This window comes from Drosophila biarmipes, chromosome 2L, assembly GCF_025231255.1.
Source record: "Drosophila biarmipes strain raj3 chromosome 2L, RU_DBia_V1.1, whole genome shotgun sequence".
In the NCBI taxonomy this organism is placed as follows: Eukaryota; Metazoa; Arthropoda; class Insecta; order Diptera; family Drosophilidae; genus Drosophila; species Drosophila biarmipes.
In genome coordinates this window covers 19,591,047-19,618,889 of record NC_066612.1, presented here as the reverse complement: position 1 = coordinate 19,618,889, position 27,843 = coordinate 19,591,047, and the positions used below count along the sequence as shown (strand labels likewise).

At 47.6% G+C, this 27,843-nt stretch overlaps 4 protein-coding genes across 9 annotated transcripts in view; 1 reads left to right on the top strand and 3 right to left on the bottom strand.

Moving 5' to 3' along the window:
* Nucleotides 1-22,314, top strand: part of LOC108033695 (uncharacterized) — a 32,608-nt gene extending 10,294 nt beyond the window's left edge. For 3 of the 4 annotated variants that reach the window (XM_017108195.3, XM_044094561.2, XM_017108194.3), the window contains 12 exons: nt 298-459; nt 6,704-6,785; nt 9,594-11,024; nt 11,184-11,386; nt 11,443-12,933; nt 13,051-18,369; nt 18,431-18,806; nt 18,871-18,996; nt 19,122-19,217; nt 19,749-21,136; nt 21,444-21,554; nt 21,626-22,314. In XM_017108195.3, coding sequence (XP_016963684.1) covers nt 345-459; nt 6,704-6,785; nt 9,594-11,024; nt 11,184-11,386; nt 11,443-12,933; nt 13,051-18,369; nt 18,431-18,806; nt 18,871-18,996; nt 19,122-19,217; nt 19,749-21,136; nt 21,444-21,554; nt 21,626-21,657 — 10,770 coding nt within the window. In that variant the 5' untranslated portion in view covers nt 298-344 and the 3' untranslated portion in view covers nt 21,658-22,314. The remainder of the gene's footprint in view (nt 1-297; nt 460-6,703; nt 6,786-9,593; nt 11,025-11,183; nt 11,387-11,442; nt 12,934-13,050; nt 18,370-18,430; nt 18,807-18,870; nt 18,997-19,121; nt 19,218-19,748; nt 21,137-21,443; nt 21,555-21,625) is intronic. The other variant, XM_050885696.1, reaches the window with a different exon arrangement.
* Nucleotides 22,208-23,275, bottom strand: LOC108033696 (uncharacterized). Of its 2 annotated transcripts, XM_050885697.1 has the most exons (3): nt 23,113-23,275; nt 22,688-23,054; nt 22,477-22,616 (listed from the first exon to the last, which is right to left on the bottom strand). In XM_050885697.1, the coding sequence occupies exons 2-3, from the start codon at nt 22,973-22,975 to the stop codon at nt 22,530-22,532; spliced, it is 375 nt and encodes a 124-aa protein (XP_050741654.1). In that variant the 5' UTR covers nt 22,976-23,054; nt 23,113-23,275; the 3' UTR covers nt 22,477-22,529. The 2 variants fall into 2 exon arrangements, with proteins under 2 accessions (XP_016963686.1, XP_050741654.1); XM_017108197.3 differs by having other exon boundaries at nt 22,208-23,054; nt 23,113-23,266.
* Nucleotides 23,276-23,495: 220 nt separating this feature from the next.
* Nucleotides 23,496-25,363, bottom strand: LOC108033423 (uncharacterized). 2 transcript variants are annotated; one of them, XM_017107744.3, is made up of 2 exons: nt 25,201-25,363; nt 23,496-25,134 (listed from the first exon to the last, which is right to left on the bottom strand). In XM_017107744.3, exon 2 carries the CDS (start codon nt 25,127-25,129, stop codon nt 23,696-23,698), a length of 1,434 nt encoding a protein of 477 aa, XP_016963233.1. In that variant the 5' UTR covers nt 25,130-25,134; nt 25,201-25,363; the 3' UTR covers nt 23,496-23,695. The 2 variants fall into 2 exon arrangements, with proteins under 2 accessions (XP_016963233.1, XP_050740756.1); XM_050884799.1 differs by having other exon boundaries at nt 25,197-25,336.
* Nucleotides 25,364-25,440: 77 nt separating this feature from the next.
* On the bottom strand, nt 25,441-27,828 carry LOC127010604 (cartilage oligomeric matrix protein-like). Its single transcript, XM_050884800.1, has 4 exons — nt 27,510-27,828; nt 25,883-27,366; nt 25,694-25,827; nt 25,441-25,625 (listed from the first exon to the last, which is right to left on the bottom strand). The coding sequence occupies exons 2-4, from the start codon at nt 27,238-27,240 to the stop codon at nt 25,555-25,557; spliced, it is 1,563 nt and encodes a 520-aa protein (XP_050740757.1). The 5' UTR covers nt 27,241-27,366; nt 27,510-27,828; the 3' UTR covers nt 25,441-25,554.
* Between the last annotated feature and the right edge of the window lie 15 nt (nt 27,829-27,843).

Here is a 27,843-nt window from a genome sequence, read left to right as displayed (position 1 = left end):
ACTAAACGCGATCGGCCGCAGAAACACGTGCTCAGCAGTATAGTCAAAGTTTCAGCCGGAGGTTGAGTCAGCGTGGCATAAATTTGCTAATGATTACCTTTTATCGAAACCGAATCGAATATCGAATATCGAATACTACTATACTATATATACGTGTGAGTTAGGTGTGAATGAGGCAACCAGGTTTTTATGATTATTTTACTTTTCGGTGGCCAGGGCGAGGCCGTAAACTAATTTACCCTGGATTATTGGATTCCAATAAAAACTGATTTTTATTTTCACTTTTTCTGATTGCAGATTGGTAACAAAAGACTGCGCTTAACTGGGCATTAAATCGGGCCAACATGAAACAATCGACGGCAGCCAATTCACATTGGCTGGCCGCTTTGCTGTCGTCGTTGCTGATTTTCAATTTGCTACACCAAATCGGAGCCGACGAGGCATTTTCGTGCCCAAATGGTAAGTTAGTCTATGTATTCCTTCACCTCCAACCACCCGATATTAAGTACGTTTTTCGGAAATTGCATTTGAAACACGTGCGTTTTTTGAAGCGGACGCAGGTGTGGCCCAAAAACCAAAGCAAGACCTTTCGCATAAATCAAAAGCGAATATAATTGTGGCCAAGGCAGTTGGAAACCAATTTGTTTGGGCGTCTCTTTATTGGGTGTGCTTCAAGCTGGCAATTATGTCTTTAAGAATTTTCAGACTTGACTGTTTTAAGCGCTGGTAATGGCGAAATTGATTGTCTTTGATCGAAGCGTGGTATGATGAACCATTTCCGGTTGCTTAAGTTTCCGAAGAAATTTCCCTTTATGTACATGCAAGACATTTGCAGGTGACCCAATTTATCAAATCTTTATTAGGAGCCTTTAATCTTTTATCAAATAACTATTAATTTCTCGCTGTTTTCGGCAGAAAAAAAGGAGAGATTGACCATGACTGTTATAGGTCTTATACTTTCCATAAACATAAATAACCATAAAAAACAAAATTTCCTCGATAATACGCAGTTAAAAGACTAATAACTCTTAGATCAATGGGAAACTAATTTATCATACCCTAAAAATATTCTAAATAGCGTTTTCATGTTTATTCCTTTTAAGCCGCTTGCATAAAAAACTTAAAAAATATTCCCCAGTGTAGGCTTAGCCATATTTGTGTCATAAACATATCGCATACGTTTGTGCTATAAAAATTCTTGGGGTAATGACAAAATCCACTAAAGCCAATAAGCAACCTGCTAAACGAGTTAGCACTTAACGAAACCTACAAAAAATGAAAAAATGACACTCTGACATGAAACACAATTCAGTAAGCTGAAGAGTGTGCAGAAAAATGTGTACATGACGGAAGTTATGACCGGGCTAATCAATCAATATGAAGGGGGAGTCGCAGGGTGGTGGCAAAGTGAGGCCCATAAGCCTTTCACTTGGCACTGCCACCTACAACACCTCACAAAAAAGACAAATAGCTGGACGCCTAGAGCCGATAACGGTTATTACATATGCCAAACTTGTTTCTCTCCTCGCCCATTACCATTTTCCCTGCTTTGTAGAATGCCATGACAGCATATATAGAATATATGTACTCCATATGAAGAATTTCCAGCTCCAGACTTGGGGCCCCACACAAACGAGATTTCTTAACGGTTTCCCGCCGCTGCAGCAGTTGTTGCTGTTTAATTTTTCACTTGCCCGACTAACTCTGCACTGGGAAAAATGCCGTCAAATTGCTGGAAAATGCTTCCAAATAATCAATTATATTTGTAGATTTTTATATAATTGAAAACTAGTTGCATTACTACTGATACTTTAGAAAAGGATTTAATTTTTTTAACGAAACCACAAACAAAATTCCTGTGCATTCATGTTTAGCTCTTTGATTGGGCCGACACGTTTTTCCCAGTGATCTTCTCCTGGATTCCAGCCTGTTCCCGCTGTGCCCCTTGCCGCCGATCCGGAGCCATCCAAGACCAACTCCTAACTAGTTGCAGCTCGCTGTGCTGATTAACACTTGCGCACAGCCAAACAAGTTCGTTGCCTAAGTCTTTTATTTTTTAAATATTTTTCTTCGCCGCACTCAAGTTTTCCATATGCAGGTGTCTGGGTGTCGGTGACTTGTTTTAGGTGCAGTCGGCTGGCTTGGATTTCGTTGCACACACGCTGGCTCGAAAATTAGGCCAAACTCTTTCCAGTTATTGCAGTTTTTCCTACCTTTTAGCCGTTGCATATTGATCGATGTTAATACACCGATAGCGACATGGATATGGATATGGGCTAAGATGTGGTTTGATTATATGACTCAACTAATGGAGCTCTGATGCTGGGCGAGCTGTCATATATGAAAGATGTATGTGTGGTGTCAATCACACGATGATGATGTGGGTAGTCATTTTACAAGCAGAAAACAAAAAGAATTTATTAAAAAGAGAAACTTTATAAAGGAGTGTTAAATTACATTAACGCATATTATTTATAAATAGAACATAAATATTCAAGAATCTACCTAATACGGATTTAGAAAACAATTTCCACTGATGTTGTGCAAAAACATCCTATGATAGTAGTTCGACGTTTTCATAATTGCACAACATTTTCCTTGCTTCTCTGTGGATGTATACGAATTGATAAGAGTAAGGATGCTAAAATAATAATTTCCTTTCATTAAAATCATTTTCATCTATCTTTTAATGGTTTCCACCTTCAAACTGGGTCTCGCCAACGGTCTATAACAAAATCAATTTTCCCCATTTCCGTACCGATCGCCAGCCCCAAAACAGAAGTTGTGCCGCCGTCGGCCATTGGCGGCCACTTAGGAATCCTAAGGCCTAACGGTAAAAGCCTCAAATTGATGATGACCAGGCCGACGTAACTGACAGACTGACAAACATGGCTCTCGGCACGGAGCGGAGTCGATCGCGCAGACTTAGAACAGCAACTTCCACATTTTTGGACACGCTTGAGTAAACGCCGCCGAGCTGCCAAGAGTTTCAGGCTAATTAAATGAGCATCTCTCTCGCTGTCGGTCGGTGTGTTCTGTGCGGCTTCTCTTTTCCTCATCCAAGCGTACACTGGCAGAAAAGTATGGGGATTTGGCTTGGCTGATAAGAGTTTCTGGGTCGGCGGGCACACACATGGATTAGGGCACCAAAGTGATTTATGAGCAAGCGACAATGTCTTACCACCGTGTTTGTAAAGCCTTTATTTGTTTTCCTGTTTTATTTATGATATTGAGGCATTTAGTAAATCATAAAGCGTGAAAAAAGCGTGCGCCTAAGTCAAATTAAACAAATTTGTGTTCATACGTCGGTGGCTTTTGAGTTTGGTCAGGGGAAGTCAACACTTTTTCACTTCACCGACTTCTGTGTGAACCAAACTGTATTTGTAATGAGTATGGTATTGTGAGAGAAATATCTATTCAAAGCTAATTGAAGAATTACCAAATAGAATTTCCTAGAACTGCAAAGGCCTTTCCTTCAACTGGTTTTTAAGCTTTCTACGCACTCACTGAAATTGAGATCTCATTCTCTTCCTAAGCCTTTTTCTCGCACAGATTTAATGGCTAAGATTCCGAGCTACTCAGCAGGCAATGGGGTTAATGAAATGAGCACACTAAAGAAGATTTATTGCAAGCCACAGCCAAGTTTCACTTTTTCTTTTATTTTACTCTTCTCATTTTGTTTAAGCCAAAAGAACTTTAACCATTTCGAAAGAGCTGGATTGAAAACAGGGCATGGCACATTTATTTTAGGGAAATTGGGTAATAAGTACGTGCGGTTAGGCCAAACTGATTAAATCAAGGTAATGGTATGCTTTTTATGATTACAAAATTAGATAAACTCAAGTGGTCAAAGGGATGAAAATGGGTTTCCTGTTATTAAATACAAGTGTTATACACAATTCTCCATAGTTTATTGAACCACAAAAATGAATGTCTCACATTTTGAAGTTAAATTTTAAAATCTTACCACACTTAGCCCACAAAAAGTCAATTAGCTAGTGCATTAAGCCATGATTGCTTTGACAAGCCGAAGAATTACGAGAAGCATATAAGCCCAGATATCCGCACATAACCATGCATGTAAGCTCTCACGAGCCTATATATAACTAGATGATTTTACGTAAGAAATTCTCACATTATTAATTTGGTATTGTTTTCACAAGATCTTTTTGTGTGCCGCAATCACCGGGCCTGCCCTGCAAATTATATATAGACAATGATCAGGCAATGTCGGCTTATACGAGTATATTTAGCCAGCAGAAAGAGAAGGCCCGTGGTAATGAGAGAAAGACAGAGCGAATCACTTGGCCAAGTCACGCAGCAAACATTTGCATAGGTAATGGGGCAAAGAGCTGGGGAAAAAGCAAAGCATCCTTGCAAGAATTTCAAATATCTGGCACACAATTCAATGAAACTAAAGAAATAACAACCCACCATACGTACGGGCGAATGCAAAAGCAAAGAGCCAAGCGGATGGAGACCCAAACCGGCTAACCTTGTCCAGTTTTTTCTTCTGCGGCTGCACCCAAGTCGAAGACCAGAAGAATTTCCGAAGCCAATTGGCAGTTACGTGGCTTTAATTGCTCACGGCGAGTCGAACTCTGAAGTTCTCGGCTGTCACGGTGACACGGCCACAAGGTGGAAGAATTTATCGCAGTCGACGGAGAGAAAGAGAAGTATCCATGTGGGGGAGAATTTATTCGCAGCCATTAAAAACAATTACACGGGGCTTCTGTGCTGATTTAGATTTCCATTGAAGCGTGTTAGGTAACCCAGAAAGCAGGATCGCCGAAAGAGCTCCAGAAATGTCCAAGATCCGCTCTTCCCTCGCCCACTCCAATTCTGCCCCGTCGTTCTTCCTTCTAAGTGGAACACCTTACAGTTAGTTGTGTGGTTATTTTGGCATTCAAGCATGGCTAATACTGAATTGCGCTGCGGTAAATGGGCAGACAAATAAATAAATTCGAACAAATTGTATGGCACATAGCGGTTCTGGCAAGCAGCTAGCCAACAAATAAGCCGCAGAGGGAACGTTAACCATTTTACAGTTGGTAAATTGGGTGGGATCGATGGTAAAATAGGTAGTGACCACAAGGTTTGCGGCTAGCTGACTGACAGTAGATTCGGCGATGAAGTGATTGACTTGGGGCTTAAAGAATTTTTCTGGATGAATTAAGTTTTCGCGATGCATTTATGACGAATCCATTTTTTATAATCGATATATAATAGTACTTCTATGGTTTTAAATACACTTTTAATTCATTTTTAACTCAATCCAATCTAATCATTGATCTATAGCGGAAAACTGAGCTTTAAAATAATAATAAAAAATATTATTATAATTTGTATAATTTATCAGAAACTTTAATTACACAATTTAAAGTACACTATTTTATTTAAAAATATTTAATATTTGTTTAAATATTATTTCCCAAACTTTTATGGAAAATCCAAGCCCCACTAAAAGTAATCTTGAACTTTCCATCTTGACGAATAAGTGTTTCCTAAGCTATTTTGAATCGATTTCAATGGAAAATCAATAATAAATAGCCTAGAAATTATTATTTGCTCAGAAATGCAATTTTCAATTGGCCATGCCTTATCAACAGGATGCTGTTTTCCATCCCAGGCAATGCTGGTTTCGCTCGAATCAAACTCGAAATCAAGGAAATCGTGAAAGTCCCCTTTGGACACCCATGCGAATTGGAAAATCTGGGAAATCTGTAACAACTTGCCGACCCGCAGAAAACACCGCCATCAATTGCCGACCACTTTTGTCTGCGACTTTTAAACGGCAGCGCGTGCTTCGGCACATAAAAGCTAAAAAACAAATTGTTTAAATACTTTTTCTGCTTTTTGTTTTGGGTTTGCTCACTGCAAGCAAACAAAGAGTGTGTGCGAGTGCGCGTCGCAGCATATTTTAGTCGATTTGATTTTAAATGAAAGCTGTCAATCAAGCTGGCTTCAAGGCGGGCCGTGTCCAAGTTTCGCGCGCAACTTTCCCATTTTACCAGGAAAACTCCATGCCATTCGGCGGAAAACGAAAGCGTCACAGCCGCCTCTGAAATCTAATCTCAGTTGGCCCAACGGCTTAATTATCTGCTGATTTGCTGTTCGAATTCTTGTTCTCGTCGTCGAAACACACGGAAAGTTGTCTGGTGTTGAACTGGACATAAATTATGCAAAACGAGTTAAGATGCTGATTGGGGTCACCACACATCTCGCTTTCTTGCCCCGATGGTGGTGATATTAAATGATTAAGAGCACTGTGCTTAAATTCCATGAAATCTTTTTGGAGGTTTAAGCGGCTTACGTTGCTAGCATAGGGGGTCTACGAGTATATTACCCATTTCTTAAATTGTCTAAAAACGAATTTTAAAAAAATCATGAGAAAGCTCAACTTTAAATCCTGGAATTAAAATCATTGGTATCCTATTTTATCTTTATATTTATCCTTAACTAAATACTCTCAATATAAAAGTATTTACTGTCTAAGTTACCTAAAGTGATTTTAAATATGATTTAACCTAAATGTTCTAAGTGTTTCTTATTATCAAACCAGCAAGCATTTTATAAACGTGTTCTAATTTTTCATTTTTTTAACTAATTAGATATCATAAAGTTTAAGAACCAACTGTAGAATATGAACCAATTTTTAATTTAACCTTGTCTAACACACGAATTCCCCTTCTTTGTTTTCCAGGCTGGGAACTGCGCGGCTTAAATTGCTATAAATATTTCAATATCAAGCATTCGTGGGATAAAAGCGCCGAACTGTGTCGAAGGTGAGTGGAGTCGCAACCATAACCATATGATAATTTCCCCAGTCAAATGAGATTTTGAGAATTTTGTGAGGAAGTGAGCGGGGGAAGTGCCGCCAACTAGTTCCGCTCATTTTGTCAACGATCGAACTTGAGAGAAGGTGGCAGAAGCAATCAAGTTTTTATAGTTTTTCATTTCAACCAGAAAGCTACGCTTGGGCACATGCGCTACCTGTTGTTCTCGACGGAAAGACGGACAGCTGGATGGCTTGCTGGATTGATGGATATAGATGGATGGTTGGTTGGTCGGTCCGAGATATATATGTACTTGCCCCAGCAGTTGCCGTTACAGCAGCTCATTGCATTTCCGTTGTCGACGGCTAACTGTCAATGCCACAGTGGTCGGCAGCCAGAGCCAAAAAAGCCAGACGTTGGATTTGCTGACCAAGTTTGAAATTGTTTTTCAGCCCACTTGGGCGTGGTCATCAATGTGCCGATCGATGCCCGGGTGATTCATAATTTCTGCTTTTGCCAACTCTTTTTCTGCCGCCTTCTCCTTTCGAGCGAAAAGAAAGTCGCCGAATGCTTCCGGCAAAGCTGTTCTTCCAGGCATATTTATTTCTTTCTTTTTTTGGGTGTTAACCTGCACCAATGACCCAAATACCTGAGCGCCGATCCACCTGCAGAAGAATTCCCCCTGCGTTGCGCCCCCCGAAAAAATGAGAGTGTTTTGATAATAGAGCTGGGGGTACTCGGGGCTCGGCTTAATGAACGTGAGAATCGTGAGCTGACCCACAGGGCACCATCCATACATATTGGGGTGAAAGTTTCTCCGGTTTTCGTTGACTCGCCGTCTTTGGCCGTGGTACATAATTTTGTGTGTGCGGTATTCGTTAGCGGGTTAACTGAAAAAATAAGTATTAATAAAGTTATTGGCTCCCGCTGAGTGTCAATGCCCTACGCAATTTCTCCTCGTCAACGGCGTTAAATGGCACTTAAGTATGCCCGGCACATCGTGACTCTAAGACAACTGGCTATCCGAAGACGAAGACCACTGCTCCCAATGTAATTTACATGCCGTAGACCTCGCCCCAGTCAAGACCAGTGCTCATTTGAATGCCTCTAACGTGGCCGGGAGTTCAACAAACGTTAGCCGACAATGGATACATCCATCTATGTGTGTTTCTTCAAATGGACGATTTGCCAAAAACCTATTGTGTGTGGGTACTTGTTTATATCAACACAGGGGGCGATTGCGTTGACAGGTGTCGTTGCCCAGTCCAACATTCATTCAACTGTGAAATATTTCCGTAGTTTTTTTAACTCTGGTTTCGGTGAAATTTCTCTTGGCGTGCGTAGCATGCGGAATCGGGTAGAATGAAGGAAAGCCCCTGACAAGGCGTCAACACTTGGAGTCAACGGAGCTTTAACCAGAAAAACATCAAGATGGTAATTACTTGGGGAGGAAATGAAAGGGAGGAAGTATAAATTTTGCACCAAAGAGTTTTGCAAACAGAACATTTGCAATGAATGTGCCAAAAGATTTTTGAAAGTATAGTTGCTAAAACTAATGACTGGTAATAATATCACTGGATATAATGTACTTAAACAAATGTAATAAATACATATACATATTCAATACTTATTTTTTTAGTCGGTTAAAGAATCCCCAGAGTAAACTAGACTTTTCGCTACCTCAATAATGTCTTTGGCAAAAGCCCGCTAAGTGGAAGCCCAAACAGATCAAACATTTTTTGCTACCTTAAAACACGCCCAAGCCATATAGAAAATACCGAGCCCAAGCGAACCAAAAAAATGCGCGACTTGCGGAGCCGCGTCTGAAGTTTTCACTCTGGTGTGGCACGCAGCAATTGTTGACGGCAGGGAGTGTCTCACATACATAAATTCGTATGCTTTTTCGATTTATATTTTTTGGCATGCCACAGCTGCAGCCATTCGCCAAAGGCAGCCACGTCCCACGCGGCGAATGCGTAATGTCGCAATGGCTCTTGGCTCTTTGCTTTTCAGTTTTGGGGAAACTTGTTTTTCTCGCTGGGCCCGCAGAACCCCAAGTTATGAGATTGAAATCAAAGTGAGTTTAGCGATTGGAAATGAAAGTTTTACGTGTAGTGCGCCCGATTTCCCCCAATCCAAGTCCACATGCAGCAGCACAACATAATTGACATAGAAGCAGAAAATAGAAAGTAAAGCGCAGCTGCATAATTGAAGTTGCATTACGCCCGGCAGCGGAAGCTTGGTCAAGAGCGGAGTACTAATCGCCCATATCCTCCCTGGCCGACTTCGATTGGAGGAAAATGAAATAATTATCGCTTTTACGCTGATCAGAATCGACACTTTGCCATTGTTGGTGTAATTTATTTAATTGAAAAATTATTTTAATGGGAATGTCACTCCTAAATTTGTTGAGTTTAATTTTATTTGGTATTTTTTTTTATTTTGAATTTAAGAAATATTTTCATGTCTTTTTAATTAAAGTAATTGGGTATTTAATGAAATTACATTTTATTGATTTACAAAATGCATGAAGTGCTTATAATTTCTACATCGATTGAAATATTTTCAAATGTAATTATGCAGGTTTTTTAAATATTGATTACTAAATTCTTAGAATATGCATTTAAAATTATTTTAGAACCTCGGGCTTTGGTAGCTTTTACTGTTTTTTTGCCGTTTATCTTCTAAATTTGTAGGAAAGCTCAAAATTAAATAATTCGTTTAATTTATAATAATGTAAGGTCATTTATTATAATAATAAGAAAATTATTAAAATACTAAAATTATTAAAATGTATTATTATTTATTATTTTTCAGATATGGTGCCGAACTGGTGGCCATCGACAGTTACGCGGAGAACAACGAGACTCTGTCCATCGCCCGGGCCAGCGATCCCAACCAGAGGGCCTCTGACAAGTACTGGCTGGGACTGGCCTCCCTGGACGACCTGCGCACCAACACCTTGGAGTCCGCCTCCGGTGCTCTGATCTCCCAGTACTCCGGCTACTGGTCGCTGCATCAGCCCAACGCCGAGTCCGGAGAGTGCGTGGCAGCTGCCTTTGCTGGCAAGTCGCAGAGCTGGGATCTCGGCACCTGTGAGTCCCTGCTCCCGTTCATGTGCCGGGCCCAGGCGTGTCCACAGGGAGCCCTCCACTGCGCCAACGGCAAGTGCATCAACCAGGCCTTCAAGTGCGATGGTAGCGACGATTGTGGCGATGGCACAGATGAGCTGGACTGTCCCGCTCAGTGCCACTACCACATGCAATCTGGCGGAGATGTGATTGAGACCCCCAACTACCCGCATAAATACGGAGCCCTGAGCAAGTGCAAGTGGACGCTGGAGGGACCGCTGGGCAGCAACATCATCCTGCAGTTCCAGGACTTTGAGACGGAGAAGACCTTCGATACCGTGCAGATCCTGGTGGGCGGTCGCACCGAGGACAAGTCCGTGTCGCTGGCCACGCTGAGCGGAAAACAGGACTTGACCACCCAGCCATTTGTGTCTGCCTCGAACTTCATGATCGTCAAGTTCACCACGGATGGCAGTGTGGAGCGCAAGGGTTTCCGGGCCACCTGGAAGACGGAGGCCAAGAACTGTGGCGGCGTCTTGAAGGCCACGCTGCAGCGCCAGATCCTGACCAGCCCCAACTACCCCAAGCAATACCCTGGTGGCCTGGAGTGCCTCTATGTGATCAAGGCCCAGCCGGGACGCATCATCTCCATCGAGGTGGACGATCTGGATATCGCCGAGGGACGCGACTACCTGATGATCCGCGATGGTGATTCGCCCATGAGTCGCACCATTGCCAAGCTGACCGGCAAGACGGCCCAAAACAATCGCGTGATCATCTCGACTGGAAATGCTCTGTACCTGTACTTCAAGTCCAGTTTGGGAGAGGCCGGCAAGGGCTTCAGTTTGCGCTACATCCAGGGCTGCAAGGCCACGATCACCGCCAGAAATGGCACTGTCACCTCGCCCGCCTTCGGATTGGCTGACTACCCAAAGAACCAGGAGTGCTACTTCACCATCCGCAACAATGCCCGTGCTCCACTCTCCCTGAAGTTCGATAAATTCACCGTCCACAAGAGCGACAATGTCCAGGTCTTCGATGGATCCTCCACCTCTGGTCTGCGCCTGCATTCCGGCAATGGATTCACGGGTCCTGCGGCACCCAAACTAACCTTGACTGCCTCATCCGGCGAGATGCTCATCAAGTTCACCTCGGATGCCCTTCATAATGCAGCTGGGTTAGTATTATTTTGTATCTTTATCAATATTTTAAGTCCCTATTTTCTGTGAGCATACTACACAAATTCCTTAAAAAGACGCATAACCATGTATTTATATATTAATCCAATAAGCTACAGTTTCAATATCTAATCTACATTCCAATTGGTCCACCTCAGATGGTCTGCCACCTTCTCGGCCGATTGCCCGGAACTGCAGCCCGGAATTGGAGCCTTGGCCTCCAGTCGCGACACCGCTTTCGGTACGCTGGTCAGCTTTACATGTCCCATTGGACAGGAGTTTGCCACCGGCAAGACGCGACTGGTAACTGAATGTCTGCGCGGTGGCAACTGGAGTGTCTCCTACATACCCAAGTGTCAGGGTAAGTTCAGATTGATATTATACTACTTAAGTACTTGCTAATTCAATCTAATACAGAGGTCTACTGCGGTCCTGTGCCACAAATCGATAACGGTTTCTCCATCGGCTCCTCGAATGTGACCTACCGGGGTATCGCCATGTACCAGTGCTATGCCGGCTTCGCCTTTGCCTCGGGGGCTCCGATCGAGAAGATCTCTTGTCTGCCGGATGGTCGCTGGGAAAGACAGCCCCATTGCCTGGCCTCCCAGTGCGCCGCTCTGCAGGAAGTGGCCCATGCCAATGTAACCCTACTGAATGGAGGTGGCCGCAGCTATGGCACCATTGTCCAGTACGAATGTGAGCCGGGCTACGAAAGGAATGGTCATCCCGTGTTGACCTGCATGTCCAACGGCACCTGGAGCGGAGATGTGCCCAGGTGTACCCGCAAACGGTGCTTTGAGTTCCCGGAGATAGCCAACGGCTTTGTGGTGGACTCATCCCGAGCCTACCTCTTCGGCGACGAGGCCAGGGTGCAGTGCTTCAAGGGATACAAGCTAATTGGTAGTAATATCATGCGATGCAGTGAGGCCCAGAAATTCGAACAGCCTCCCACCTGCGAGGACATCAACGAGTGCAGCTCCTCCCAGTGCGATCTGACCACCACCGAGTGCCAGAACACCAACGGCTCCTTCCACTGCCAGTGCAGATCGGGATTCACGGCCACCACGGAGTGCAGACCAGTGGCGGATTTGGGATTGGGCAATGGAGGCATTCCCGATGACAGCATCACCACTTCGATCAGTGAGCCGGGATACAGCAAGACGCAGCTGCGATTGAACACCAATGGTTGGTGTGGTGGCTCCTCGGAGCCAGGAGCCAACTGGATCCTGATTGACCTCAAGGCACCCACTATTCTCCGTGGCTTCCGCACCATGTCCGTGCAACGCCCCGATGGCAACGTGGCCTTCAGTTCGGCAGTGCGTCTGCAGTACACCAACGATTTGACGGATGTGTTCAAGGACTACGCTAATCCCGATGGCACCGCCGTGGAGTTCCGCATCCTGGAGCCTACGCTGTCCATCCTGAATCTCCCCCTGCCCATCGAGGCTCGTTACATCCGCTTCCGCATACAGGACTACGTTGGTGCCCCTTGTCTGCGTATGGAACTGATGGGCTGCACGCGCCTGGACTGCGTGGACATCAACGAGTGCAGCAAGAACAACGGCGGCTGTGAACAGAAGTGCATCAACTCCCCGGGAGGATTCGCCTGTGGCTGCAACACTGGCTACCAGCTCTACACCTCCAACGGAACGGCTGGCTATCATATCGAGCGCTCGGAGTCGGGAGAACGTGATGGAGACACCTACCAGCGCAACAAGACCTGCGTTCCTCTGATGTGTCCCGAGCTTGAGGCTCCGGAGAATGGACAACTGCTGAGCGATAAGAACGATTACCACTTCGGTGATGTGGTGCGCTTCCAGTGCCACTTTGGCTACATCATGAGCGGCAGCGCCGCGGCCCTGTGTCTCTCCAGCGGTCAGTGGAACGCCAGCGTACCAGAGTGCAATTGTAAGTATATTCCAGTCCTATACAAAATAAATGCCACATGGACATTAGGATTACCTAAATTCTATGAAATACCTATGCATTACATTTTTATTGATATTTCTAAACCTCCTTTCCCAGATGCCAAGTGCGTTTCTTTGCCCGATGATAAGCTGGAGGGTCTGACTGTGGCCCGTCCGGATCCCGAGTCCGTGCTAGTGCCCTTCCGCGACAATGTGACCATTACGTGCGGATCGGCTGGACGTCAACTGAGGGCCACCGCCTCCTCCGGCTTCCGGCAGTGCGTGTACGACCCAAAGCCGGGTCTGCCCGACTACTGGCTATCGGGAGTTCAGCCCTCCTGTCCCCGCGTAGACTGCTACGCGCCCATGCCCACGCCAGGAGCGGAGTACGGACAGTTTGTGGACACGCGCTACCAGAGCAGCTTCTTCTTCGGCTGCCAGAACACCTTTAAGCTAGCTGGACAGACTGGTCGTCATGACAACGTGGTTCGTTGTGGAGCCGATGGCATCTGGGATTTCGGAGATCTTCGCTGTGAGGGACCGGTGTGCGAAGATCCTGGAAGACCCGCGGATGGGCGCCAGATCGCCCGCAGCTATGAGCAGAGTTCGGAAGTGTACTTCGGCTGCAATCGACCTGGCTACATCCTAATCAACCCCAGACCGATCACCTGCATCCGCGAACCGGAATGCAAGGTCATCAAGCCTCTGGGCTTGGGATCCGGAAGGATTCCGGACTCGGCCATTAATGCCACCTCGGAGCGGCCCAACTATGAGGCCAAGAACATCCGTCTGAACTCCGCCACCGGATGGTGTGGAAAGCAGGAAGCATTCACCTATGTGAGCGTGGATCTGGGACAGATCTATAGGGTGAAGGCCATCCTGGTCAAGGGAGTGGTGACCAACGACATTGTGGGCAGGCCCACGGAGATTCGGTTCTTCTACAAGCAGGCCGAGAGCGAGAACTATGTGGTGTACTTCCCCAACTTCAACCTGACCATGCGGGATCCGGGCAACTACGGCGAGCTGGCCATGATCACCCTGCCTAAGTTCGTACAGGCGCGCTTTGTGATCTTGGGAATAGTAAGCTACATGGACAACGCCTGCCTGAAGTTCGAGCTGATGGGTTGTGAGGAGCCGAAGCAGGAACCCTTGTTGGGCTACGACTACGGATACTCCCCTTGTGTGGATAATGAGCCACCGATCTTCCAGAACTGCCCCCAGCAACCCATTGTGGTTCGTCGCGATGAGAATGGTGGGGTACTTCCTGTAAACTTCACCGAACCCACTGCGGTGGATAACTCCGGATCAATAGCACGTCTGGAGATCAAGCCCCAGAACTTCCGTACTCCCAGCTATATTTTCAAGGATACCGTTGTGAAGTATGTGGCCTTCGACTACGATGGCAATGTGGCCATCTGCGAGATCAACATCACGGTTCCGGATGTCACTCCACCACTGCTCCAGTGTCCACAGAGTTATGTGATTGAGTTGGTGGATCGCCAGGAAAGCTATACGGTGAACTTCAATGACACCCGCAAGAGGATCAAGACCTCCGATGACACGGGAGAGGTTAAACTGCAGTTTAGCCCTGAGAGTGCCACCATTAAGATTGGAAACTTTGAGAACGTGACGGTTACGGCCACGGATAAGTACAACAACCGTGCGTCCTGTCACTTCCAGGTCTCCGTGAAGGCCTCACCCTGTGTGGACTGGGAGCTCCAGCCGCCGGCCAATGGAGCGATTAACTGTCTGCCTGGAGATGGAGGAATCGAGTGCATTGCCACCTGCAAGCCAGGATTCCGCTTTACGGATGGAGAACCCTTGAAGTCGTTCTCCTGCGAGACATCCCGTCTGTGGCGTCCCACCTCGGTGGTGCCCGACTGTGTGTCCGAGAACACGGAGCAGGCAGCCTACCATGTTACCGCCTCCATCACCTACCGTGCCAACGGAGCAGTTGCCCAATCCTGCCTGAGTCAATACCAGGAGGTTCTATCCCAGCACTATGGTGGACTAAACCAATTGCTCTCGCAACGCTGTTCGGCGGTGAATGTGAACATGAACGTGACCTTTGTGAAGTCGGTGCCCTCGCTGCTGGAGGAGAATGTGGTGAAGATGGACTTCATACTCTCCATCCTGCCAGCGGTGCGTCAACCGCAACTGTACGACCTTTGCGGCTCTACCTTGAACCTGATCTTCGACTTGAGTGTTCCGTATGCCAGTGCCGTGATTGATGATCTTCTTAACATCGCCAACATTGGAAATCAGTGTCCGCCACTTAGAGCTCTTAAATCGAATATCTCGAGGGGCTTCAGTTGCAATGTGGGTGAGGTGCTGAACATGGACACCAGCGATGTGCCGCGCTGTCTGCACTGTCCCGCTGGAACCTATGTGTCCGAGGGTCAGAACAGCTGCACCTACTGTCCGAGGGGCTACTACCAGAACCGCGATCGACAGGGAACCTGTCTTCGCTGTCCCGCGGGAACTTACACCAAGGAGGAGGGCACCAAGTCAGCTGCGGACTGCATACCCGTTTGTGGTTTTGGTACTTACTCACCCACTGGACTGGTTCCTTGCCTGGAGTGTCCGCGTAACTCTTTCACCGCCGAACCGCCAACGGGTGGATTCAAGGATTGCCAGGCGTGTCCGGCCCAGAGCTTCACCTACCAGCCAGCTGCCTCCAACAAGGATCTGTGTCGCGCCAAGTGCGCTCCGGGAACCTATTCCGCCACGGGATTGGCCCCTTGCTCGCCGTGCCCACTGCACCACTACCAGGGAGCCGCCGGAGCACAAAGCTGCAATGAGTGTCCAAGTAACATGAGAACCGATGCCGCTGCCTCCAAGGGAAGGGAACAATGCAAGCCGGTGGTTTGTGGAGAGGGTGCCTGCCAGCATGGAGGACTCTGTGTGCCCATGGGTCACGACATTCAGTGCTTCTGTCCCGCCGGATTCTCCGGACGTCGTTGCGAACAGGACATCGACGAGTGCGCCTCGCAACCCTGCTACAATGGTGGTCAGTGCAAGGATCTTCCTCAAGGCTACCGCTGCGAGTGTCCAGCTGGGTACTCCGGCATCAATTGCCAGGAGGAGACCAGTGACTGTGGCAACGATACCTGCCCCGCCAGAGCCATGTGCAAGAACGAGCCAGGCTTCAAGAATGTGACCTGCCTGTGCCGCAGTGGCTACACCGGAGATCAGTGCGATGTGACCATTGATCCCTGCACGGCGAATGGTAATCCCTGTGGTAATGGAGCTAGTTGCCAGGCCTTGGAACAGGGTCGCTACAAGTGCGAGTGTGTCCCAGGATGGGAGGGCATCCACTGCGAGCAAAACATCAACGACTGTTCGGAGAATCCCTGTCTGTTGGGCGCTAATTGCACTGATCTGGTAAATGACTTCCAGTGCGCCTGTCCACCTGGATTCACTGGCAAGCGTTGCGAACAGAAGATCGACCTCTGCCTCTCGGAGCCCTGCAAGCACGGCACCTGTGTCGACCGACTGTTCGACCACGAGTGCGTCTGCCATCCGGGCTGGACGGGATCGGCCTGTGACCAGAACATAGACGACTGCGAAAACCGACCCTGCGCCAACGACGGAACCTGCGTGGATCTGGTCGATGGATATAGCTGTAATTGTGAACCTGGCTACACTGGCAAGAACTGTCAGCACACCATCGATGACTGTGCCTCCAATCCCTGCCAGCATGGAGCCACCTGTGTGGACCAGCTGGATGGATTCAGCTGCAAGTGCCGTCCTGGTTATGTGGGTCTCTCCTGCGAGGCTGAGATCGACGAGTGCCTGAGTGATCCCTGCAACCCTGTGGGTACGGAACGCTGCCTCGACCTGGACAACAAGTTTGAGTGCGTGTGCCGCGATGGATTCAAGGGACCACTGTGCGCGACCGACATCGATGACTGCGAGGCACAGCCCTGCCTGAACAATGGTCTCTGTCGGGATCGCGTTGGTGGCTTCGAATGTGGCTGTGAACCGGGTTGGAGTGGAATGCGCTGCGAGCAGCAGGTGACCACTTGTGGAGCTCAAGCTCCTTGCCAGAACGATGCCAGCTGCATTGATTTGTTCCAAGACTACTTCTGCGTGTGTCCCAGTGGCACGGATGGCAAGAATTGTGAGACCGCTCCAGAACGCTGCATTGGAGATCCTTGTATGCACGGTGGCAAGTGCCAGGACTTTGGTTCCGGCCTGAACTGCAGTTGCCCTGCGGATTACTCTGGTATCGGTTGTCAGTACGAGTACGATGCTTGCGAGGAACATGTATGCCAGAATGGAGCTACCTGCGTGGACAACGGAGCTGGCTACAAATGCCAGTGCCCTCCTGGATTCACTGGACACAATTGCGAACAGGACATCGTGGATTGCAAGGACAACTCCTGCCCTCCAGGCGCCACATGCGTGGATCTAACCAACGGTTTCTATTGCCAGTGTCCATTTAATATGACCGGCGATGATTGTCGAAAGGCCATCCAGGTAGACTACGATCTGTACTTCAGCGATCCATCGCGTTCCACGGCTGCCCAGGTTGTGCCCTTCCCCACGGGAGAGGCCAACAGCCTGACAGTCGCCATGTGGGTGCAGTTCGCCCAGAAGGATGACCCTGGTATCTTCTTCACCCTGTACGGCGTGGAATCCGCTCGCATGACACAACGCCGACGAATGCTCCTCCAGGCTCACTCCAGTGGAGTTCAGGTTTCCCTGTTCGAGGACCAATCTGATGCCTTCCTGAGCTTCGGAGAGTACACCTCCGTTAACGACGGACAGTGGCATCACGTGGCCGTGGTCTGGGATGGAATCTCGGGTCAACTTCAACTGATTACAGAAGGTCTGATTGCCAGCAAGATGGAGTACGGAGCAGGTGGCTCTCTGCCTGGGTATCTCTGGGCAGTGCTAGGACGTCCTCAGCCGTATGGTCTAACAAACGAGCTGGCCTACTCAGATTCCGGCTTCCAGGGCACCGTAACCAAGGCTCAGGTTTGGGCTCGAGCGCTCGACATCACCTCGGAGATCCAGAAGCAAGTGCGCGACTGCCGATCTGAACCGGTTCTCTATCCTGGCCTCATCCTCAACTGGGCGGGATATGAAGTCACATCCGGCGGAGTGGAGCGCAATGTGCCCTCCCTCTGTGGACAACGCAAGTGTCCTGTAGGCTACACAGGAGCCAATTGCCAGCAGTTGGTGGTTGACAAAGATCCACCAGTCGTGGAGCACTGCCCCGGAGATCTGTGGGTAATCGCCAAGAACGGATCTGCGGTGGTCACCTGGGATGAGCCTCACTTTAGCGATAACATTGGCGTGACCAAGATCTATGAGCGTAATGGACACCGATCTGGAACCACCTTATTGTGGGGTACCTATGACATCACCTATATTGCATCCGATGCAGCTGGAAATACAGCCTCCTGCAGCTTCAAGGTTTCCCTGCTGAGTGAGTATTGGGGTGGAGTCTTTTGAGATTATTTATTAATTTTTTAACAACTATTTTACAGCCGACTTCTGCCCAGCTTTGGCTGATCCTGTGGGAGGTTCGCAGGTGTGCAAGGATTGGGGCGCCGGTGGTCAGTTCAAGGTCTGTGAGATCGCCTGTAATGCCGGTCTGCGATTCTCGGAGCAGGTGCCCGAGTTCTACACTTGCGGAGCCGAGGGCTTCTGGAGACCCACGCGGGAACCTTCCATGCCACTGGTCTACCCATCTTGCTCCCCATCAAAGCCCGCCCAGCGCGTGTTCCGCATCAAGATGCTCTTCCCCTCAGATGTGCTGTGCAACAAGGCTGGTCAGGCGGTGCTCCGTCAGAAGGTGACCAATTCGGTTAATGGTCTCAACAGAGACTGGAACTTCTGCTCGTATGCCATCGAAGGAACCAGGTTTGTATTGACTTTGATCCCCTTTAGGTTTCATTTCTCATCCATATTTAATGTCATATTCTAGGGAATGCAAGGACATCCAGATCGATGTTAAATGCGATCATTACCGAGCTGCCCAGAATAACCGTGTGCGCCGCCAGTCCAAGGATGGTGGAGTCTATGTAATGGAGGCCGAACTTCCAGTGGTCAAGTAAGTACCTGCATGATACCCTAAAAATCCAACATCTAGCATGTCCTGATATCCGCCGTTTAAATCCGTGTACACTGTGTATATGCTATATGTGTTTTGTGTGTGTTTGTTAACCCAATTTGCAGCGAGGAGGATGACGATCTGACTTTGACGGGTCGCCAGGGACGCCAACAAACTGGCGGCGATACATACACCCTGGAGATAGCCTTCCCGGCTGTAAAGTATGTCTAGCACTCCTTTGTTGGTTCACCTTACCAATAACCAAATTCGTCAAATTGCACCCGATCTGCCCAGCATCAATCTGCACCCAGTACTACCAACAACCGGTCTCAGTCTCAGTCTAATCCAACATCCATTCAATCAAACCGAACAATTTAACCTATAATGCTTATCTAACCTCATGTTACATGTCTATGCGTTCTAACCCCATGTTAAAGCTAACTTAATGTCCAGAACAAGTAATGTTAAGTGTCACAGATCTTAAAACAAGAATTCAATTAATATTGTACCTCATAGTTCCAAAGGATCTTTAAAAACGTGATTACTTTTTAAAAGATTCAAGGTTACTACAGTTAAATTAAAAATCGAACGATAACACTTATGTGATTAGTACAAACAAGAGGTAATTTAGACGTTATGGGATACTTTACTACTAACACTTAATCTGGACATTACCATGTTTTTATAAATTAATTGAATTAAGATATTGCTATTTAACCATATCTAATCAACTTGGTTTTTGTCCCCTTCAGTGATCCTGTGGTGCACACGTCGACCGGTGAGCGATCCAGTGTCAAGCAGTTGCTGGAGAAGCTTATCCTCGAGGACGACCAGTTTGCAGTGCAAGAGATTCTACCCAACACTGTCCCAGATCCAGCTTCCTTAGAACTGGGTTCGGAGTACGCCTGTCCCGTGGGTCAGGTGGTGATGATTCCCGACTGTGTGCCCTGTGCCATCGGAACCTTCTACGACAGTGCGAACAAGATGTGCATAGCCTGCTCCCGAGGAACCTACCAATCTGAGGCCGGTCAGCTGCAGTGCAGCAAGTGTCCGGTGATTGCCGGAAGACCAGGAGTGACCGCAGGACCAGGTGCCCGCTCGGCGGCTGACTGCAAAGAGCGCTGCCCAGCTGGCAAGTACTTCGATGCAGAGACAGGTCTGTGCCGCTCCTGCGGACATGGATTCTATCAGCCCAACGAAGGATCCTTCGGCTGTGAGCTGTGTGGTCTGGGTCAGACGACTCGCTCCACGGAGGCCACGTCGCGCAAGGAGTGTCGCGACGAGTGCAGTTCCGGCCAGCAATTGGGAGCCGATGGACGCTGTGAGCCCTGCCCACGTGGCACCTACCGCCTGCAGGGCGTCCAGCCATCCTGTGCCGCCTGTCCGCTAGGCAGGACCACCCCGAAGGTGGGCGCCAGTTCGGTGGAGGAGTGCACCCTACCCGTCTGCTCCCCGGGAACGTACCTGAACGCCACCCAGAACATGTGCATCGAGTGCCGCAAGGGCTTCTACCAGTCGGAGTCACAGCAGACCTCCTGTCTGCAGTGTCCACCCAATCACAGCACCAAGATCACCGGAGCCACCTCGAAGAGCGAGTGTACCAATCCGTGCGAGCACATTGCCGAGGGCAAGCCGCACTGCGATGTGAATGCCTATTGCATCATGGTGCCGGAGACTTCGGACTTCAAGTGCGAGTGCAAGCCGGGCTTCAATGGAACGGGAATGGCCTGCACAGATGTCTGCGATGGCTATTGCGAGAACTCAGGTGCCTGTGTCAAGGATCTGAAGGGTACTCCCTCTTGCCGCTGTGTTGGCTCCTTCACAGGACCCCACTGCGCCGAACGATCCGAGTTCGCCTACATTGCCGGCGGCATTGCCGGAGCAGTGATCTTCATCATTATCATCGTACTGCTCATCTGGATGATCTGCGTGCGCTCCACGAAGCGCAGGGATCCCAAGAAGATGCTGACGCCAGCGATCGACCAAACCGGATCGCAGGTGAACTTCTACTACGGCGCCCACACGCCCTACGCGGAGTCCATCGCGCCCTCGCACCACAGCACCTACGCGCACTACTACGACGACGAGGAGGATGGCTGGGAGATGCCCAACTTCTACAACGAAACGTACATGAAGGATGGTAAGTAATGCTGATATAAGTTGTAGTAAATACAAAATGTTCAATCTGAAAACCTGAGAATCGATAAAGAACAAGAACTGAATATTTTCAGTTTTAGAATTATTCTGTTCTTTGAGATGAAGAGTTCTTGATATCAATCAAGACATACATTTTTCGATATGAGTTTGATCTTGGGCCTATCTTACTTATTTGACAAAAGTTATTTTGGCTTTAAATTTTTTTCCGAATATAACCTTATAACTTTTACCTTTTTTAACGTTTTCTTAAATCATTCATCTATTAATCCTTATCTATAATCCCTAAACAGGTCTGCATGGCGGCAAGATGAGTACATTGGCCAGGTCCAATGCCTCGCTTTATGGAACTAAAGAAGACTTATACGACCGACTGAAACGTCACGCCTACACGGGCAAGAAGGGTAAGTTTTACGAGTATAAAAACTTTAAAGCAAACCCCATAGTAATATTTAATATTACATTTTCCTTTCAGAAAAGAGTGATAGTGATAGCGAAGTGCAGTAAAACAACGAGTCGCGACTTAGAAGAGTTAAATTACGGATAACAAAGCTGCTTTAATGTAAAATGTGGTCATAAATAGAGAACGGGACGCAGCGGCAAACTCACTGTCAGAACAGTGATCCAACACTGCCCCAAAAATACTCACTGGAGAGCCTTGCATTGAATCAACGTAATAACTGCTACACCGCTTTCGATCCAACTTCAGTCCCAACCTCCATTTCGGATATTACGTGGCTTAATGCAAGGCTTCGAGAGCTGCTTGAAAACGCGAGGCAAGACGATAAATCTTAAATTAGTAATTCCCATATGTGCTCTTTAGGTATGCAAACTACATGAAATTAAGTCGAACTTATGCCTAATTTAATGAATGAAATATTGTTTTAATCTTAAGTATTATTTACCTATACAAGAAACTCGAAAATACCATGCTCGACGCGGTACCAAATTGCAATACATATATACTAATATATATAGAAACATAGATTTTTCCAACCATATAGATTGTCCAAGCTTGTTGAACAAATTCGCGAGTGCTGTAAAAGCAAATCAAATATAGTCGTTATTTTGTAATTTAATAAAAGCAATTTAATTATTATGTATGACAATTAATTTTATAAATTTTCTTGTATAAAATAAAAGAAACAAACGAATCTAATTGAAGACGAGGCACCAAATGTTCTTATTTGTTGACCGGGAGTTCGAGGTTGGGGTTGAAGTGACTCACGAATGTCCTTCCGCGACGCTGCTTGCGAATGAGGTCCTTGTGCTTTTGAAGGGTCGGCATGATGTTGGGTAGCTTCCTTTTCACACCTCTTGAATTTTGGGTGATGTACTTTAGGGACTCGTGCACTCGCAAATGCACCTTCGTCTGGACCTCAAAGAAGCAGTCGTGCAGCAAATGGAAGTGGTCGGTTGCATGTCCGGCAAATGCTAGGACCAGAAAGGACAGCGGCACAGTAACGCTGCCCACCCAGTAATTTTCGTACTTGTAATAATTATACTCCGACACGAGACCCGTTCCGATGAGTATTACCTTGATCAGGAAGAAACAGCCTCTCTCAACTGCCTTCCAGATGACGTGGACGGCAATCTCCAACAGAATGAAAGCCACCGCCAACTCGTATACGCGCTTGAGGACTGCCGGCATAATTTGAAGTCGCCGGGGAATAAAGCAGTTGTCCCATATCAGATCCATCGCTGCCAGACCCACAATCAGAGATGGTAACTGGAACCGCGGGATGTCCGATCTTTTGGAAGACCAAGCTAGGTAGTGCATCACGTGGCACAGGCCAGCCACGAAAACGCACTCCAGGGAAGTCATTCTTGACACACTTCTACTTAACTTTGAATTTGCAAATGAAGAGTTGGAAATTAATCCGAATTTATATAGATTTACTTTTCTGAAATATATTTTAAATGTTACTTGATTTAAATTTAAATTTACAAGATTTTATTTACATCTCTTCAATAGAATGAGTATCCGAAAGAACGCCATTACATCTAACCACTAGCCTACGTAAGGATATGAGAGTATAATTTAATATTTTTTCTTTCTTCGTAGTGATTCCTGGAATTCTTAGTTGTCACATAACTCAGCTTCTGCTAGTTTAATTTTAATTCTTGGCATCGCTTTAATATCAAAAAACAGCGAATCCGATGGAAGTTAAAAAGAAAAGAAAACCAAAACTCGAACTTCGAATTTACGTTAGGACGTAGTCTGTCGATTGCTACCTATCGATAAATGCTTTTCTCCCCAACACTGTTTTCCCACCACGCCACCTAGCGCTCGTTTGCAAAAGAAGGTTTAGTAATTGGCGCTTTAATTCAAACACATACAAAACTTGGAAAATTGAAACCGTGCAAAATTGCTTTTTAATGAGCATATTTATTTGAAAAATAGATTTAATTTGAGGCACTCGGTGCCAATGCGTTGGGCGATTTTGAAGAGCGTTGCACGATATACATATATCTGCCGGAGTCAAATCGGTTGATTCTGCTTGTTCATGTATATAAATCCAATTTCCATTTTCAAAACGGTGGCCTACTCCTTGCGGGATAGGTAAATCAGGCTAAAAGCCAGGCCGCAGAATAGTATGGGATAGCTGAGCTTCAGGAGCTTGCGGCTGATAAGGCGTCGGAAGTTACTAAACGACTTGGTGGTCTGCTTCTTGGCCATTTCCGTTTCGTCCTCAATCTCGGTCTCGGTTTCCGCTTCTTCCTCCGATTCAGCCACCACCGCCTGCTTCTCCAGAAGATCACTATCGTTTAGGACTGCCTCTACCTCGGCGACGTTCTCTTTGGATCCAGACTGCAAAAGCTGACGCAGTAGCTCCACATTGTTTTCGGGATCGATAAGTTCCTCCAAGGGAACCATCCGACGATCACTCTTCACCGATCCATCTAACGAGGGACACGAGGTCAGTCCCGTCTCCGAAATGGTGGACATGTTCTCGTCTGCTGGATAAGGAAATTTCAAGCCCATTGTTTCAGGGCTTCTCTCAAATTGCTCCCTGAGAATCCGATCCTCTTCGGTTTCGCAACCCCCACCTATCGCCATTTCAAGCTCCTCCATTAGGGATTCGGGCGCAGACTTCTCAGGCTGCTGGTCCACTGATTCCTCGGTGGATTCTGTGAGCACTGGATCATCAGGGGCTGGGTCTTGGGCCAGTTTCTCAAAAAGTTCTAGTTCCTCTTCCTTTGCAGCTTCGTCCTCCACATATTTCCCTTTAGCAGCACACTCTTCTTGCATTATTTGCAGATTGTCCACAGAATGTTCTCCATTAGTCAGTGGTTCCTTAGAAACGCTGTTTTGTTTCTGCTGGGTTTCGGTTGCAGAAAGCTGTTCCATATCGAGACCAGAGTTCTTTGGGCTATTTCCGACATCTGGTGTTAAATTATAGTTTTCTTCCTCCGTATTGGCCTGGTCTTGATCATCGCCGAGTGGCTGATCCTGCAAATCCACATCGTCCAGAGCCACATCGGCTTCCATTTCGGCAACGACCCGTTGAAGTTCTTTGAGAGTCTGCTCCTCGGCCTGCCGAAGTTCCATTTCGCTGCTGGTGCCCGGAATCCTGTCTAGAATCGTCTGCAGTATGGGACTGGGTCTGGCCGACAATGGGGTCTCGGGCAACTCGGTCATCGACGAGTCCATGTGGATGCCGGAGTCGTTGGTCAACTGGTGGTCTTCCATCTTGGGCTTCCGAACCACCACTGAGCTGTACACTCGGCTGCTAGCCTGATAATGGCTACCACTGGGACCCATATAAGTAGGAGCCGGAATCCGGGTCATCTTGGTCACCGAACTGCGCGAAGGACGCAGATCAGTCTCCGACGAAGGAGCGGCCACCGCACCCACATCGTTATTAGATTTAAAATTTAATTGCCCCCGTTCCTCCGAATTCTTCACGTTTTTGTTGTTTTCAGTGTTTTTCAACTCGTCCTGGGATGGAGTCTCTTGGACTTGGCAGCTGGCCATCGTTGCTATATGGATGCTCAAATGAATTCGACTCAATTTGGAACAACACAACACTCTCCGCTCGTACTTACCCGTAAAAGATTTTAGCAAGACTGACTGAATTTAAGCCGGATAACTAGTTTCACTGCTGTGTGTGTTTTCAGTGTTTTCGTTGGGTACTTTCCCTTATATCGCCAATGAAAAAAGTTCCCTAGCGCAAGCGTTCGCCTAACTGAGACAGGTCGACTTACTGAAGTTGACAATTGGTCTTTCTCTAATTTATCCAGAGTCATGACCAACTTGATTGGTTGAAAACGGAAAAGGTTGGCAAATGTTTCTTAAATGGCCAACTCGGCTGGCAACTCTTTTATTAACTAAGTGGTAGCATTACTATTTAATTTGGTTAAAATTGATGGCAAAAAAGGATTACTGGGCGGACATTCTCATCAGTCCTGCAACTCCACCTTCGTCTTCAGATAATCGGACAGATCATTGTAGATCAGGGCTTTTACGCGGTCTGTCATGTGGATAGATATTTGAAATGGTGAATTAGGAGTTGGTGAATTCCCTGCTAGGCTAACTTACTATTGCACTTGTACTGCAGGTTGGACCATATAATCATCCTTTGCGAGAAGCAGAACACGCCCAGCCGTCCGCCCTTCAGCGTGGAGTCGAAAACATTGCCCGAGTCGAAGATCAGGCGGTGACCCTCGTACATTCTGTGGGAAGATGTGTTTAGGACATGGCACATGGGAACTCTCAAGCATCACTCACTGCAGGCGGATGAGGCCAATGGCCGGTCGATGCACCAGGGACCAGCGGTAGGAGGTTCTCTCCTTCCAGGCAATGTTCTTCGGATCCTTCCACAGCAGTCTGGCCTCCCCATCGGTATTACCCTCGTGCCACAAACTATTCCGCATTGTGGGCCCAGGACCCTCTGTGCTGTTGACCAGCTTGATCTGGATTCCTGGTGCCGCGGATGCGGTGAAGGGTCGTGGCTCCCAGTAGGTTTGGGTACCCTTCTTCCACTGAACCACATAGTATTTGTAGCTACTCTGGTAGCTGAAAACAAAACCCGCATAGTCGTCATCCGTATCATCGTTGATATAGAAGGTGCCATCGAAGTCCACACCGCCGAAGGCATCTTTACCCACGGCCAGGCCTGGATCCGAGTTGAGGGTCTGGACAATCTCGGTGCCGTTGGCATGCACCACCCAGTTGGGATCCGCTTGGGATAGGCCTTTCGGGTCCAGTGGGATGGTTTGAAGGGTGCGGAAATCCGTATGTTGGATCATCGAGTTGTTGGGGCAATTATCTATGGTATTGGGCACCCCATCCACGTCCTCGTCCTCCTCGCAACAGTCACCCTTGCCATTGCGATTGAAGTCCTCCTGCTTGGGATTGCTGGCCAGCGGACAGTTGTCCTTGTAGTTGGGTACGCCATCGCCATCCATGTCATCATCGCACTCGTCGCCCGTTCCATCCCCATCGGTGTCCAGCTGATCTGAGTTGCTGACCATGGGGCAGTTGTCCAAAGAGTTTGGCACTCCATCGTCATCCCCATCTATGTCACGGTGACAGGCATCGCCCACAAAGTCCATGTCGCGATCCTTCTGATCGGGATTTGGGAGATTCGGGCAGTTGTCGCACACATTGCCCACACCATCGTTGTCACTATCAGCTTGACTGGGATTCGGCAGCAAGGGGCAGTTGTCCAGCTCATTGGGTATGGAATCATTATCGATGTCCCCATCGCACTCATCACCCCGACCATCCTCATCCGTGTCCAGCTGCCCGGGATTGTACTTGAGCACACAGTTGTCACACACATCGCCCACTCTGTCGCCATCGGAGTCCACCTGCTCCGTGTTGAAGTTCAGCGGGCAGTTATCCTGAGTGTTCTGGACATTGTCGCCGTCGGCGTCCTCATCACACCCATCACCATAACCATCTAGATCTGCATCCTCCTGACCCGAATTGGGCAGCATCGGGCAGTTGTCCCGGTGGCAGTGCAGATCCGGGCATTCAAGCTTTTGGTCTGGCCATCCATCCATGTCGGAATCTCTTCCGCAAAGCAATCCATTGCCTGCCCATCCGACATTGCAGTGGCACCTGTGGAGCAAATTGTCCATCCGGAAGCACGCGGCATTGCGATCGCAAACAGTTCCATCTGGACACACGGACACCGAGGATCTGTCCAGGCAGCTGTAGGTGCTGTTCGTCACATAGCCTTCATGGCACTGGCATCTGTAGGAGCCCTGTGGAAAAATAAAGACACTGAATTTGGTACTCTTAAAACGTAATATATTAAATAATAGTACCCATGTTACTAGTAATTTAAAATAATTTTGTTAAACATGGTTGATATATTTCTTAGACTATGTTGGTGTATTGAACTCACAATCTCATTTATGCAGGTGGAATGCTCAGGGCATCGGAAGAATCCAGTCCGGCACTCGTCGATGTCTAGGCAGGTTTGCTTGCGATAGTCCAGGGAGTAGTAATCGGCGTAATAGCCGTGGGCATGGGTTCCATCGAAGCCGACTGGACACGGACCGCACTGGAAGCCCGGACTGAGATTGGTGCAGCTCGTGAGGTCGTCGCATGGGTAGTACACCTCGCACTCGTTTATGTCCTGGCAGGTTGTTCCGTTCACCTCGTGACCCGCCGGGCAAGAGAAGCAGTGAAAATAGGGTGGATAGCCCACCTGCACGCATTGGGCACCTTATTCGTTG

Bases quoted from the DNA above. Each gene is read 5' to 3' on its own strand.
- LOC127010604 (XM_050884800.1), bottom strand. From the start codon at position 27,240: ATGGACAATTTGCTCCACAGGTGCCACTGCAATGTCGGATGGGCAGGC. The intron at 25,828-25,882 runs GTGAGTGATGCT...ATCTTCCCACAG, and splicing joins ATTGGCCTCATCCGCCTGCA to AATGTACGAGGGTCACCGCC. The intron at 25,626-25,693 runs GTAAGTTAGCCT...TCCACATGACAG, and splicing joins CCTGCAGTACAAGTGCAATA to ACCGCGTAAAAGCCCTGATC.
- LOC108033696 (XM_017108197.3), bottom strand. From the start codon at position 22,975: ATGACTTCCCTGGAGTGCGTTTTCGTGGCTGGCCTGTGCCACGTGATG.
- LOC108033423 (XM_017107744.3), bottom strand. From the start codon at position 25,129: ATGGCCAGCTGCCAAGTCCAAGAGACTCCATCCCAGGACGAGTTGAAA.